Source organism: Thamnophis sirtalis, unplaced genomic scaffold, assembly GCF_051295495.1.
Source record: "Thamnophis sirtalis isolate CommonGarterSnake01/CBP01778 unplaced genomic scaffold, rThaSir2_p1.2 scaffold_4, whole genome shotgun sequence".
Lineage (NCBI taxonomy): Eukaryota > Metazoa > Chordata > Lepidosauria > Squamata > Natricidae > Thamnophis > Thamnophis sirtalis.
In genome coordinates this window covers 128275192-128291111 of record NW_028261384.1, presented here as the reverse complement: position 1 = coordinate 128291111, position 15920 = coordinate 128275192, and the positions used below count along the sequence as shown (strand labels likewise).

General features: G+C 39.3%; 2 protein-coding genes across 2 annotated transcripts in view; one reads left to right on the top strand and one right to left on the bottom strand.

Annotated features, from left to right (window-relative positions):
• Positions 1 to 1814: 1814 nt before the first annotated feature.
• LOC148046503 (vomeronasal type-2 receptor 26-like) lies at positions 1815 to 11334 on the bottom strand. Its single transcript, XM_087712049.1, has 5 exons — positions 11050 to 11334; positions 8402 to 9253; positions 6717 to 6944; positions 5651 to 5777; positions 1815 to 2713 (listed from the first exon to the last, which is right to left on the bottom strand). The coding sequence occupies exons 1-5, from the start codon at positions 11209 to 11211 to the stop codon at positions 1815 to 1817; spliced, it is 2268 nt and encodes a 755-aa protein (XP_087568175.1). The 5' UTR covers positions 11212 to 11334.
• LOC148046502 (vomeronasal type-2 receptor 26-like) overlaps positions 11239 to 15920 on the top strand; it is a 24743-nt gene continuing 20061 nt past the window's right edge. The window contains exon 1 of the mRNA XM_087714791.1: positions 11239 to 11261. Within this exon, the coding sequence (XP_087570917.1) occupies positions 11239 to 11261 (23 nt within the window). The remainder of the gene's footprint in view (positions 11262 to 15920) is intronic.

Here is a 15920-nt window from a genome sequence, read left to right as displayed (position 1 = left end):
ATTTTCAGAATAATGACTCTGCAATTAGGCTTTAGATGTTACCTCAGATTCAGTGTTGAGAAGAAGACCATTTCCAGGCCTTTGAGAGTTGGAGTCCCCAAGAGAGTTTGTCACAAACCACCTTAGCTCCTTTCACAGCTGAGATAATTTTAATTTTATCTGAAATTTGCTGACATGGAAACTGAATTGCTTGGAGGGCATCAAAATGGTTTTGAAAGAAATAAGGTGATTCATGTAAGAAGCAAGAACCTGACAGACTCCATTTTACACTATAGCTCTACACTCTAAAATGCAAAAGACAGCAGTCTCATAATGACTTCTGTAACACATTCAGCTGATACCATATATAGAGCAAACCTTTAGGGGATTTCCAGAAAGGGAAGGTTAACTGAGGAGAAATTGGATGGGTCAACCAAGAAAGTGCTGGTGTCAGTCTCAAGAGGCTGAAGTAGATTGATCACTCTGATATGATTCTATTATCTCCATGTAATGGGGACTGAAATAATGGGGAATTTCCATTCAAGGGAATGTTTATGAGGAAACTGGTTGAATAGTAGCTAAATGTCATTATATAACATGTATTGTGCAACATGCCTTTATGTTACAGACATTTAAGGAAATGACATGTACCCCCAAAACTGTATTTAAACGCTGTATATGGAACTATCAGACATTCTCTCTTTCATGATTGAGAATCCTTTTGCAAAAGTGTATCTTAAATAAATGTTTTTTACTGTATCCTTGCTCTTGTTTATGAGATAGAGGATAGACATCAACACACATACAAACACAAGCACAAACACACACATTTCATTTATATCTCTAGAGTACCAATAAACATTACCTGCTGCTGAAAATGAAAATGAACTAGAGCTATGGTTCACACCTGTTAAGTATATCTCCTTTTGGAGACTAGAGTTGAGTAGCAGAAAGTAGCAAAGAATGTGCCGCTGAATAGTCACACTACCAATCACAGCCACCAAAGTTAAAACAAGGATTAATTTACTTGCGTTAACAAAAATAAAGTTGGATAAACGTTCTCCAAAAGAAGCAATAAGTTGGCTTTGAATTATATACACCATCTAGGATACAAGACGTTGGTTTACAGATGCTCAACTCATGATTCACCATGTAGACAGGTAACTAACATACAGAGTAGCCACCATCCAATATACCATATTCAACTCCAATAACAAGAATGGAGAACATACAGGAACAACCAGGAACAAACAGTAGTAGTTCCTACTCCATCTTATGGCTGATTAAAGCAACAACATCCAATCATATCTCACTTGAGCATTTAAAGTGACATACATTATTTCAATTATGGCATAGATAGATAGATAGATAGATAGATAGATAGATAGATAGATAGATAGATAGATAGGTAGGTAGGTAGGTAGGTAGGTAGGTAGGTAGGTAGGTAGGTAGGTAGGTAGGTAGATAGATAGATAGATAGATAGATAGATAGATAGATAGATAGATAGATAGATAGATAGATAGATATAGACATATAGACATATATAGCCAACACAAGATTAAGATTACATCCCTAACAACACCTTCAGAAGGTGTTTAATTTGAGACAGAAGGTGTTTAATTAAAGAATCTTGGAGAATGATTACAAATGCCACAGCATGTCCATTTCTTTTCCAATTGGCAACTATAATAAATCTTAGTGATCAGGATAATTTCTCCATTAGTCATCTGTTGTCAGAAGTAATGATTTCAATATGTCTCCTATAGATAGCAAACATTATTTCTCTTTTTTTTTTCTCAACAATTTCTCAAAGCCAGAAATATTACACAAAATGTTAATTTCTCTTTATGAGTTGCTCCCTGTGGTTAAGGTCAGGCCGCAAAACAATGATGTAGCATTTTGGGAGGAATATGCATCCCAGTAATGCAGCACTGGAGGACAGGATGGAGAAGACCTCCACAGCTACCATGGCTTTTCCTTTTGTGCTCAGATAGGCTGGAAAGAAGGAGAACCACACACTGCAGAAGGCCAACATACTGAAGGTGATGAACTTGGCTTCATTAAAGCTGTCAGGTAATTTACGAGCAAGGAAAGCCACAATGAAGCTGGCAATGGCCAAGATACCCATGTAGCCCAAGACACAGTAGAAAAAGAAATCTGACCCCTCATTGCATTGTAAAATCATTTCTTGGAGCTCTGAGTGCATGTCCAACTCAGGAAATGGGAGAGATGTCAACAACCAAAGAATACAAAGAAATACTTGCAAGAGAGAGCATGAGAGGACAATAGAAAAGGCCAATCTCTTCCCCACCCATTTCCTCAGGTGAGATCCTGGTTTAGTGGCCATGAAGGCCACAACCACAGTGATGGTTTTAGCCAGTACACAAGAAATGGCCACTGAGAAGGTGATGCCGAAAGTTGGTTGCCTGAGAAGGCAGGTCACTTTGCCAGGTTGACTTAGGAAGAGCAAAGAGGAGAGGAAACAGAGCTGAAGTGCAACAAGCAGGGTGTAGGTGAGGGACTGGTTGTTGGCTCTCACAATGGGAGTATCCCTGTGCTTAATAAAAGTTCCAAGTACCCAAGAGGTCAAGAAGAAGAAACAAAGAACTGCTGAGGATAAGGCAATTCCTAAGGTTTCTTCAAAAGTTAGAAAGACCAGCAGTTTCAGTATACAGCCATTCTTTTCTTCATTTGGATATTGATCTTCTGAACATTGAAAACAGTCATCCATATCTAAAAAAAAAAGTCAAGGCATTTTTTAATACATTACATATTATTGAAAATAATATTCTTTATGGGTACCAACCATATCCCTCTCAAGTTTTTGTTTTCCTATTGGCTACCAGTTGGATCATGTTTCTATCGAAATGCAGTTTTCCCACCATTGTGTCTTCTGGGATCAGCATAAAAGAAACACAATGGGAAGGGCCATTATTCTATGAAATGCATGCCTGTCTTATTCAAATTTATTAAAATTTAGACCATTTTGACTTTTTCCATTTTTCCAAAACACAGAGAAGAAATCTGTGAGGGGGGGGCATGAGTTTCACTCTTTATATGACGAATAACAGGTTGTGATTCACAATATAGAGATGAATAGAGAGACCTTGAAGAAGTCACAAAACTATTTGCTACACTAAAGTAGTTCTCCGACCTGGTGGGTTGGTAACCAAACGGTATAGGGTTTCCTGCCTAGGCAGGGGGTTAGGTTTATAGGTTTATAGGTTTATAGGTTTATTAACATTTATAGGCCGCTCTTTTCCCTGAGGGGACTCAGGGCGGCTTACATAAAATCAAGGGAGGGAAATACAAACAATAACGTAGACAAACAGAGTAAAATAATGAGCAACATTCATTCATCATTCGGGAGGGGCAATTATCTTTGTCCCCAGGCCTGACGGGCTAGCCAGGTCTTAAGGGCTATGCGGAATGCCTGGACGGTGGTGAGAGTACGAATCTCCATAGGGAGATCATTCCAAAGGGTCGGAGCTACTACTGAAAAGGCTCTCCTCCTTGTAGTTGCCAGCCGGCACTGGCTGGCAGATGGAACTCGGAGGAGGCCCAATCTGTGAGATCTAATTGGTCGCAGGGAGGTAATTGGCAGAAGGCGGTCTCTCAAGTATGCAGATCCACTACCATGGAGGGCTTTATGGGTGACTAGTAGCACCTTGAAGCACACCCGGAGATCGACAGGTAGCCAGCGCAGCTCGCGGAGGATAGGTGTTATGTGGGTGAACCGAGGTGCACCCACAATCACTCGCGCGGCCGCGTTCTGGACTAGCTGAAGTCGCCGGATGCTCTTCAAGGGCAGCCCCATGTAGAGCACATTGCAGTATTCCAGCCTAGAGGTCACAAGGGCCCGAGTGACTGTTGTGAGAGCCTCCCGATTCAGGTAGGGTCGCAACTGGCGCACCAGGCGGACCTGGGCAAATGCCCCCCTTGTCACAGCCGTCAGATGGTGGTCAAAGGACAGCTGTGGATCCAGGAGGACTCCCAAGTTGCGAACCCTCTCTGAGGGGTATAGAATTTGACCCCCCAGCCTGAGCGATGGAGTACTGGTCGAATTGTTGGGAGGGAAGCACAACAGCCACTCGGTCTTTTCCGGGTTGAGTACAAGCTTGTTAGCCCTCATCCAGTCCATAACGGCCTCAAGGCCTCGGTTCATCACGTCCGCCGCTTCATTGAGTTGGCACGGGGCGGACAGATACAACTGGGTATCGTCCGCATATTGATGGTATCTTATCCCGTGCCTGCGAATGATCTCTCCCAGCGATTTCATGTAGATGTTGAATAGTAGGGGGGATAAGACCGAACCCTGAGGCACCCCATATGTTAGGGGCCTAGGGGTCGATCTCTGCCCCCCCACTAACACCGACTGCGACCTGTCCGAGAGGTAGGAGGAGAACCACCGCAACACGGTGCCTCCCACTCCCACCTCCCGCAGTCGTCGCAGAAGAATACCATGGTCGATGGTATCGAAAGCCGCTGAGAGGTCAAGGAGAACCAGGATGGAGGGATGTCCTCCATCTCTGGCTCTCCAGAGACTATAAGACTATAAGACCTCCAAGGTCCCTTCCATCTCTGCTATTGTATTGTATTGTTTCATTACCAGGCTACTGTTGTGGCTCGTTAGGAGCCTTTGGAGCTGCTATCAGACTCTGACACAGAAACCTCCTGTGAGTGGTTTCAGGATGTTCACAGGAGAGGATAACAAGCAGCTGTGGCTCGTTAAGGATCTCCTCCTGCGGATAAAAGACTGATAGTGCCATGCTCTAGTTGCAGAAGTCAACGTTCGTTTTCCATTTGTGTGTAACCATTAAGAAAAGCATTTGGGATAAGTGTCTTGATTTATGTAATTCTGTTTTGTATTAGTTCCAATGAAAACTTTTGCCACAGCCTTTTATCTGTGTTTATTTTGGGCTTGCAGCCAGCCCGAGCCAGGACTGATAAAAACATTCCTTTGCGAGCTTTGTTTGGCTGTCGTTTCTGAACGAACAAGGTGGGGGTCAGAACAGCTACATAACATCTTCAGCAGATTTTAGGGGATGTCAGTGTTCTGTTTATAAGGGCTTAGGTGTGGGTATGTCAACTGAGGGTCTTCTGACAGGTCTTGTGATGAATCAGTTGTGAGTTATCTGTGAGTCTTGAGATTGGTCTTGTGATAAGGAGTTTAGCTCAGATCAGGCTCTTTCAGAAGTGAACTGCTGGTGAGTGGGAGTGTGGGGGGAATGGCATGAGTTGCTGGAAGGTCAGTGCTGTCTCTGGTTGGCTGTGTGGTTGTTTTGGATTCTAAGGGATTCGTATGCTGGTTGTAGGTCAATGTGTCAATTGATGGAATTGCTTGTGGGTGCAACTAAAGTAGTGTATTACAGTTTGCTTAAGTCTACCCTGTTTTACCGAAAACAAGACCTCCCTGGATAATAAGCCCAATTGAGCTCTTGAGCGCATGCACTAAAATAAGCCCTTCCCAAAAATAAGCCCTCTCCAAAAATATTGCAACACAGCAGCAGTCATGAGGTGACCACACTCGCTGCCTCCTGCACCTCAAAAATAATAAGACTCCCTGAAAATAAGGCCAAACACTTATTTTGGGGGTCAAAAGAAAATAAGACTCTCTTACTTTTAGGGAAACATGGTATCTAATGAACACTTGCTGGATGTATAACCTACCCTTTTCATTTGAAATCTTCCCTTCTGGACAAGGAACACAGTTGTAGCAACAGAATTGTTTTCCTTCCAAACTTTTCTTCCAGTATCCAGGGTAGCAATGGTCACTACACTGAGAAAATGGAACAACCTGGTAATAAACATAAAAGATTTTGCAAAGGGGAATTTATAATCAATTTGTATTGTTCTCCTTTATGGTGGGAGGAAGGATGGTTGAATTCATAAATGGTTACTCCAGGTGTATTAATAAGGTAAAGGTGTCCATGTCCAGTTGTGTTTGACTCAATGGGAGATGTGGTATTCTTCCGGTTCGCAGTGGTACAGGCGAACCAGTAGTGGCGGTGGTGCAAAGCTCTGCCCACCCACCAAGATGTCATCACAGCCCTTCTGCACATATGCAAAAGGTCCTGCACATGCCCAGATGTGCGCTCCTGCTACTGAACTGATAGTGAAGAAAAGAGGATACCATTACTGCTCTAGGGCCCATGCTCAACTCCGTTTCTTGGCTGAAGAAGCCAGCATTATCCAGAGACATTTTCCATGAATATGTGACCAGCAGGGCAGTTCGCCAAAGGTACCAGGAACACTGTTACTTTCCCACAAAAGTGGTACCTATAAATCTACTCACATTAGCATGCTTTTGAATTCCAAGGTGGGAAGGAGCTGAGGCAGGACAGGGAACTCACCCTATTGCATGGTGCTCAGGTCTCAAAGTGGGCTATCCAGCTGACAAGCTCAGTGTCTTTAACCACTAAGCCATCACGTATTTATACTATCCATTAAAATGTTGACATTATAAGGATGTGAAAAGGGCACGTTTGGAGACGGCAAGGTGAATGAAGAAATATCTGTGACTGCAATATTATGGGAATAATATCTTATGATTTCAAATGGAAATACAATCCAAATGTAAATACCTGTCTTTTAAATTGTAATGTCATTTTGTCAATTTGATGATATTTGTACAGAATATGCCATTTCAAAAATCACAAACTAGATTTCTAAAGAAACTATGTTCAATATTGCATCATAATGCATCAAGGAATTCAATGATTCAATGAATCCACACCTGGTTAAAACCTGAGTGCCAGACAATCACCTCTTCATTAATGAATAATTTCTTCCCTTTGGGAATATGAGGATCCATTTTTCCAACTCTTACTCTCTGAAAGGATCTATTTGGAAAAGTGATCAAGTTGGTGATGTCGAATCCACCTGTTGCTTCCCCTTTCTCATTCAGGAATATTCTCTCCCCGGCTGAATTGTTAAAAGAAATGCCTTGAAGAAATGAATGGAGCTATTTAAAAGGGAATGAAAGAGAGTTGGAATAATGAAGAAGTGGCCAATATATTTAATTTTCACTTCGACATTCTTCCCGTTGCTCTAACAAGTATCAAATAATCTATATTTCAAAGAAAGACACAGGTCTGATCTAGTATTAATTTAATGTTATTTCCGGAGGGGGGGATGAAACAACAGCTGCTAACAAATCAAAATCAAACCAAGGTATTGATATGATACAACTTGATTCAGATATGATTTATATTCACTTTTTAAACAACTAAATAATCAAAATTGGACCAGATCTAAACACATCCTACATTGTTCTTTGTTAGTAGAAAGGTTTTTGACATCCGGAGACCTGACAAATTTCCTTTATCCAGATTTTATCATCTGAGACTCAATTGTTTTGAAAAAGAGAGAGAGAGAATGAGAGAATGAGAGAGACAAAGAGAGACAGAGAGATCCTCTCAAACATACAGTAGAGTTTTTTACAAAGGGTGGAGGACACAGCTGAAAAGGACTGACATTTGGGTCATTCCTCTTGAACGTTGATAGAGAGTGAGTGCTTTGCATCCCAACTCTGAAATGTTCATGAGCCAAGGAGAAGTAGATTAGAGAACTGGCTGAGGATAATTTTGGATAACAATAGCACTTAAATTTATATACTGCTTCACAGAACTTTGCAATCCTCTCTAAGTGGTTTACAGAGTCAGCATATTGCCCCCAATAATCTGTCTCCTCATTTTACTGATCTCAGAAGGATGGAAGGCTGATCTTCCTTGAGTTGGTGGGCATCCTACTGCCAAATTGCTGGCAACTAGCAGCCAGTACAATAGCCATTAGTACTGCTTTCTAACCACTGCACTCTGATGAGAATATTCACAAGCTAATAACAAAAGTGAAAGGTCTACATTTCAGAAATGTTTTTTGGGCACAAAAGTAGAAAGAGTGCCTTCAGGCATAATGCAATTAAATTCTTCTTGGAACCAGGTTGGATAAATTCACAAGACATGACAATTTTATGTGGAGGTGAAAAGGCATTTATTCAATGAAAATTGATGCATGCAGTAAATCCCCTTGACTATACTGATATTAGGAAAGACTTGGTTTAAGTTCATCCTCTTATTTTTTTAAAAACCTAATAGCTTTGTTGCCTTGGTCTCTCTATTGAGTTGTAGCCATAGACAAAGGTCCGAGGTGGTGCAGTGGTTAAATGCAGCACTGCAGGCTACTTCAGTTGACTGCAGTTCGGCAGTTTGCCTGTTCAAATCTCACCAGCTCAAGGTTGACTCAGCCTTTCATCCTTCCGAGGTGGGTAAAATGAGGACCCGGATTGTTGGGGGCAATATGCTGACTCTGTAAACCGCTTAGAGAGGGCTGAAAGCCCTATGAAGCAGTATATAAGTCTAACTATTATTGCTATTGCTAAAGGTAAAGAAGCTATATTAGATTGTGAATTATTGAGATTACCTGCCAAGGCAGCAGATTTGTAAATTCAACCCTTTGAATCTCTCTCGTTTGGGATTTTGATCTCACTGCCTGATGCAAAGAATGTGCCACTGCATAAACAGCATTGTAGATACTGTAGCTTTGGCCAGTCATATGAAATTCAAACAGAGGACCAGGTAGAGTCTCCAACTTCTCTTCTCCAGTACAGGTTTCACTAATCGTAGATAAATATAATTCTGCCTTTGAAAATGAACAATCGAACAATTGCTCCCAAACCTCTTGAAGAAATCCATCTTTGTGGGTTGAAGGTTTGATGACTTGAAGAAATTCTTTGAACCCATAAACATCCCTGGAATAAACAGTAAAGGAAAGAGCCCCATGGAACAACTGGAAATCCCAACTCCTTTGAATTCCCGTCAGAATGAAATCAATTGAATTCATCAGGATCCAAACCTTTCTAAATAACATACTCTCTTTATTTTCAGGATCCCGTAGAAACATGACAGTTCTCAGCCACACGATTATGATGGATTCTCCATGGACAAGAAAAACATTTGCTTTTTGATCCATTAATTTATTAGAAATAATTGAGATTGAGTCAAACAATTCTGACAAATCTTCTAAGTGGAGGTGTTGTGGAATGTTTTGCGTAAAAGCTAAACAGACCCCATTCTGTGAAAGCAACGGCTGCAGTTTCTGCAAAAAACACTCTTCCTTATTTTCAAAAGCAAAGAGTCCAATCCACGTCCATCCAAAATGGAGAAGAAGTTGTATAAGTCCAGTGTACTGATGCTCCTCTTTGGGGACCATGCAATAAAGTGGAAATAACTCAGTAATATGAAAGTCTTCTTGGGCAAAGGAACCATAAGTCAACTAAATGAACGGAAAAGGGAAATTCATTATTTGTGAAAATCATGGGGAAAATATGAAGAAGACTGTGGGATAGAAACTCAATGAAGCTCTCCCTACATTGAACATTTGTCCAATTCTTTGTAGATTATGATATTTGCTGGAAAAGAGAAGCAAGCAAAATTCCTTGATGAAATATTTTCTCATCTGAAATATAACGAGATTATGATCACACTCACTTTCCTAATATAGAGGTCCAGTATGTTCATTCCTTTAGAACATCTGAAAACTTGCTCAGTATCTGACTGCCAGTTAGCCATTTATTGAAGCTTTCTATACATTGAACATTCGTCCAATTCTATGTAAAGTATGACATTTGCTGGAAAAGAGAAGCAACTATAATTTATTGACACAATATTTTCTCATCTGAAATATAACTAGATTACAATCACACTCAGTTTCCTAATACAGAGTTCCAGTATGTTCATCCCCTTAGAACATCTGGAAATTTGCTAGCCATCTGAGTTTTTGAGCTCTTCTCAGCCTAAGGAAAGGATTCTTAAGAACTAGTTTTACTGGATTACCTTCTTCCCTTATTTGCAGCAAATAAAATAAAATAATTATATGTGGAAGACTATGCCCATGAGTTTTTGGAGGAGTAGAATTAATCAGCTCTTCATTTACTACAATTATTATAGAGATCTTCAAAAGTACCAGGTAGCCCCAATACTTCAACAATTTCCAGCCAAATCAGTTGAGTTTTAAATTCAGTTCTTATTTTCAGACCCAACCAAGACGTAGCAAGTGGAGTTGTCACCTGTTGTCAGGTAGCTTGGTGGAATCTGGAGCTGAGTTGAGGGCAGCAGTGAAAATGCTGATAGCTTTGATTTCAGAAAGTGGCTGAAAGGAGATCCTCCCTAAAACCATGAGACATGATAGCAGCGTTCCAATATTTGGGCTACTCCTACAGGGGTGGGTGGGTTTACACTATTTTCCAAAGCACTAAAATGCAACGTGAGAAGCCATGGATGGAAACTAGCCAAGGAAAGAAGCAACCTAGAACTAGGGAGAAATTTCCTAACGGTGAAAACAATTAACCAATGGAACAACTTGTCTTCAGATGTTGTGGGTGCTCCATCACTGGAGGCTTTCAAAAAGAGACTGGGCAGTGATTTATCTGTAATAGTATAGGGTTTCCTGCTTGAAGAGGGGTTTGGACTAGAAGGCCTCCTTCCAACTCTATTATTCTATGTCCTATGTGATAGCCAGCCTTTTCTATCCTCCTCTTGACACAACTCCAGATTTTCCCATAGATAGTGATCAAACTGCAGTGTTTCAAGTAAGATTAATGTACTGTAATTTGTGATTTTAATTTTAATTTTCTAATCTATGATTGTAATAAAAGATTTAAATTTTCTTGACTGATTATTTTGAGCCAATCACAGAAGGGAGAGCAAAGAGAGCAAAATTGAAGTCCTGCAGAAAGGCAGGGCAAAATACTAACTAATCCTACAGCACAATCTTCAACAACGGCTAAGAAAAACAGTTGAGTTTTACACTAAACTACTTCTATTACACACCAAGCAAATCGTAGTAAGAAGAGTTGTGACCTATTGCTGGCTGGCAGTGAAAACACATGTATGATTGTAATAAAATATTTTGATTTAGTTGGATTACCTTGAGCCAGTCTATTGAGTTGTCAGAAAAACAAAAGAAGGGGGATAAAAGTGTGTTTAATTGAATTCCTGCAGAAAGGTATGCAACTAGTATCTACTATTAATTACAAAACAGTTTTTCTCTCTCACTCCATCGTAAACTACCTGTGGAATTTTGTAGACATTTATACTTTCTGCCATAAAGGATGATGTATCAGGACCTAACCCTCCAATGATGGCCATGAGATTCTTCTGGCTATCACATTTGTAGTTGGGGACAAATTCCTGGGATTTGAAAAGCAGGTCTAGAGTGGTACGATAGGTCATCCTTGGGTTGTTGTAACTGTCATAGATATGGAACCCGAGAGTGATATTAGGTAAGATCTGGGAGTCCTCATTGATCTCCTTCACAGCAAAGGCCAAGGCAAGGACGTGCTGGTAGAATTTGGTTATTACACTGCAAATAGTTTAAACACCCGCATTGAGCAAAATAAGTGGACAATTATTTTATGTTGAAAGCATTTATACATGAGTAACCACCATTCCTGTCTCTGTTATAAGTGAGAAGATGAGGTTTTTTTTGGTAAAACACTAAATAATTTGTATAGTTTTCAACAATGTAAAATATTTCCCTGATTTGCAATAAATAAGTTTAGGAAGAAAGTCTTGATTCCCCCCCCCCCCAAGCTCTCTCATTTATTTCTACCAGTTTGGCACAAAATAGAACAGAACCAGCAAGTATCACTCTTTTAATATATGTAAAGTATGCGGGGAGTGACTGCACAGACTGGATAATTTTAATTATCTTATTTTGAGAGTAACAATGCATTTATGTTTATGTATTTATCAACTGCTGAGGAATTATTGAGTCTGTCATATGTATCTCGTAACTGTCTGGTTTGACTCTGCAACCAAACAAGACAAACACAGACTTAGATAATTAGAACTGCAGAAAAAAACAATTGCCACCAACCTGCCTTCCTTTGAGGACCTGTATATTGTTGAGTCAAAAAGTGGGCTTTGAAAATATCTACAGACACCTTGCATCCTGGACATAAATTATTTCAACTTCTACCCTCCAAACAACAATATAAAGCATTGCACACCATAACATCTAGACACAAAGACAGGGTTTTTTTTGAATGCCATCACTCTGCTTAACAAGTAATTCCCACAACACTTTCAATAATTTACCAAGAATGTATTACTATTATTCTTCTCTTCCTTCCTAGTATCTATCTCTCCCCACTTATGACTATAACCATGTTGGTTGTATCTTTCAATTTATATTGTTTTTATTGTTTCCTTGTATGATTTGATAGCTTATCAGTAACCTTGAGTAACACTAAGTGTTGTATCTTTTTATTCTTGATGAATGTATTTTTATTTTCCTTATGTACACTGAGAGCAAATGCACCAAAGATAAATTCCTTGTGTGTCCAATCACACTTGGCCAATAAAGAATTCTATTCTATTCTATTCTATTCCATTCCATTCCATTCCATTCTAATTCACTGTTTTATTCTATTCTGTTCTATTCTATTCTATTCTTCTCAAAGAGGTTTAGTCATAAAAGCAATTTTGGGAGATCTGGCTAAGATTAGAAAATGAATGAAAAGAAAAAAAATCTTACAGTGGTAAATCATAAGGTTTTAGAGAAGGATGTTCCTTAAATTCAATTTCAAAAAAGTGGCGAATTATCTGAGACACCATCCCACCTACGATGAGGTCACCAGGCTGGTACCACTCATGGGGAACAGGGAAAGCATCGCTCGCAGGGCAGCTCAGAGTAACTGCTTTCTGCACCCAGAGAATCAGAAGGAACAACATCTTCAGGCATTTGTCATAGGGAAAATATTTGTGCCTCCTGTCCATAAGGAAGTTTGTGTTTCAGTGGTTCTTTCAATGATTGAGCCAAGGTTTATATCTGACAATGCACCTAATCAGAAATCCCATCATTTTCTATCTGAAGTTCCATGTGTGTAGCAAATCTGTATACTGACTATCACTAGGATTGAACAGATGTTCTGGAAAAGAAGAAAGTATGAAGGAGACATGTAGCAATGAATCTGATGGAGCCATTATTATCCCTTTGTGCCAAACTCCCTGGGGTTCAAGAGTTACTTTATAACCAAATAGATACCTTATGTGTTGCTGAATTTAAATACCTTTATGTACAATCCTTGAGGTTTTGGGCTAGTTAAATGAAATACAGTGATTCCTGTAGGAAATAATTATTTTGTTTTTGCTGAGAGAATAAGGAGTTCAGCTGAAGGTTCAACTTTTTTTCCCCAATGAACAATGAAAGTAATCTAAGGGACATTGGCAATTAAAAAATACCCTCAAATATTGAAATGCATGTTCATTCCTTACAATGGAGCAGGGCCCCCATTTTCCATATAAAATGAACTGCATTGTTTAGTAGAGAAGAGGAAATATTTTTTACAGGATAAATAAGCCAATAATTTCTTTGGATGTTTTATCCGCATTTTCAATCAAAGAATGTTGAAGAATGAAACAATAACAATATTATTACAGATATTTCAGAAGTTACATTAGCCATTGCCTTGAGTTTAATAATCTACCCCTCCAAATCTTTAGTTATTTATTTACTTATTTTATTTGCATTATTTCTTAAAAATAACTGAAGGGAGAGATGATATCTAAAACACCTTCCTTCTCCTATGGTAGTATATGATAGATGTGATGTGATATATGATATGGTATAATATGATATGATAGATATAATAGGATAGGATACAATAGATATTATTTATCTATTATAGCAGGGTTTCAATATCTAAGGGGCTGTTACAAAGAAGAGTTGGGGGTTTAATCTATTCTCCAAAGCAGTTGAAGGCAGAATAAGAAGCAATGGATGGAAAATAATCAAGGAGAAAAGCAACCTAGAACTAAGGAGAAATTTTCTGATGGAATGTGAGAATTAACCAGTGAAACATCTTTAAGCAAAAGAAAGAAAGAAAGAAAGCAGTGTCTGAACCTAGAACTAAGGAGAAATTTCCTGACAGTGGGAACAATTAATCAGTGGAACAACTTGCCTCCAGAAGTTGTGGGTGCTCCATCATTCAAGAAGAGATTGGACAACCTTTTGTCTGAAATGGTGTGGGGTTTTGTGGTGGGACTATAAGACCTCCAAGGTCTTTCCAACTCTGTTATTACTATTTTCCTCACAAAAACAAGAAAGTGTTACCCAGAGGGTTTTCATGGCTAAGGTGGGACTTGAACTCATCACCTTCCACTTTCTAACCTGATGCCTAAATCACTAGACCAAATTGACTACCAAATCTAAAAGTGGTTCTCAAATCAAAAATTTCACTTATGAGTGAATGCAGCAATCTTTTTTTCTGCAGGGAATCCCAAAGCCACAAACCAGAGTAGAAAATAAAGAACTGATAAGCAAAGAATAGAAAAATGGTGATTTTTGCCTGCGACTGTCACAATTTCCATGGCTCTGTTTCAGTAGGTTGTGTGTTGTTCCATTGAATCCTTATCTTCATGTGTAATGTCATACAAGGACACTTGAATGTCTTCTCTGAAACTTTCATTGCTCCCTTACCAAATTTTAGTCTACAACATACCATATTTCCTGAGTGCTGGTTTTTTTATTGTTCGGTTGTCCCAAAGGTGACTTTTCAAAAGCAACTGAAATTTATTTGGTTTTGCTCAAAGGCATTTTACTTCTCATATAAGAATCTTACCAAGAATCTTCTTGGTAAGATTCAGAACTGAAGAAGTTTCTTCGATGAGAAGCAAAACATATTCAAGGAAAAAACAAGAAAGTCCAGTTGCCTTTTCAAAAATCATCTTTGGGACAACCATGACCTGGATGACTAGGAATCTCCAAAGATATTTATTGTTGGTTGTTCATCTGAGATCCAAAATATACATAAATATCAGGATCTTGTTTATCAAGGATGGTTGCTGCATGTTAATCCAGTTTTATAAAATTATGTTTAATCATATCCCCATTTCTAATGAATTGTCAGGCCTGCAGCCATCTTTTCTTTTGTGTCTTTGGCTTGCCACACTTTCTATTATTCTTATATGCATTTTCTATTGTGGGAAAATGGGAGGGGGGATTGTAAGGAGTCACATGCTATGTAGCCGCAACAAAATTCTTTCTATTTTTTTTTTGACGTAAATGTGTTTTTATTTTCCATTTTCATTTTCGTACAGTCACATATATACTGTGCAGAACTGGGGCCATATAACATTAAACAATAAACACAGCCATTCCTCTTGTCAATAATACCCCCCAAAATAGAAACCCAATATACCTCTTCGACTCTCCATACACCCTTTCTTTCGCCCCCCTTCAACTTTCCATCTTCCCTCCATCATTCCCCTCTACCCTACTTCTCCTCCCCCTCTACCACACCTCTCTCCCGATACACTCCCTCCCTTCCTTCTCACCCTCCCTCCAATCCTCTCTCCCACCCTCTCTACCCCTCTTTCTTCTATCCCTCTACTCCTCCCTTCGGTGTATTTCTACTGTCTATTAATATATTCAGCTTGTCCTATTTTTACACTGGAATTAAAGAGCAACAGTATACAAGTGCAATCGCGTTACTTTAAAATCTAACACATACTATATATCCCCCCTCCCCCCTAAGATCCCCACCTCCCTTCCCCCCCGACTTCCCAGAGCCCGTACACGGTGTAGATTTTTAACAAACACAGTCTAAAATATATTAAGACAAAGGAAATTAAAAAAGAAAGTCAATAACATCCCTGTGTTGAACTCAGCTTCTTCCTGTTGCACAAACTTTGAGCAGTTTAGATTATTCCTAATCTTAAGCATAGGCTATCTGGAATTTCTTAGTCCCATATTTGTTTTGTGTATAGTCAATCCATTTTTTCCAGTCTCGTTTGTATCTCTCATTTGAGTGGTCTTTAAGATATGTCAATAGTTTAGCCATCTCGGCTAGGTTTGTAACTTTCAATGTCCATTCTTGAGTTGTAGGCAAGTCTTGCTTCTTCCAGTATGGCACCACCAACAGTCTTGCTGCCGTTAT

Coding starts and splice junctions, on each gene's coding strand:
- LOC148046503 (XM_087712049.1), bottom strand. CDS start 11,211: ATGACCTATCGTACCACTCTAGACCTGCTTTTCAAATCCCAGGAATTT. Junction 9,254..11,049: donor ATGTCTACAAAATTCCACAG/GTAGTTTACGAT, acceptor CCGTTCATTTAG/TTGACTTATGGTTCCTTTGC. Junction 2,714..5,650: donor GAAGATTTCAAATGAAAAGG/GTAGGTTATACA, acceptor TTTTTTTTTTAG/ATATGGATGACTGTTTTCAA.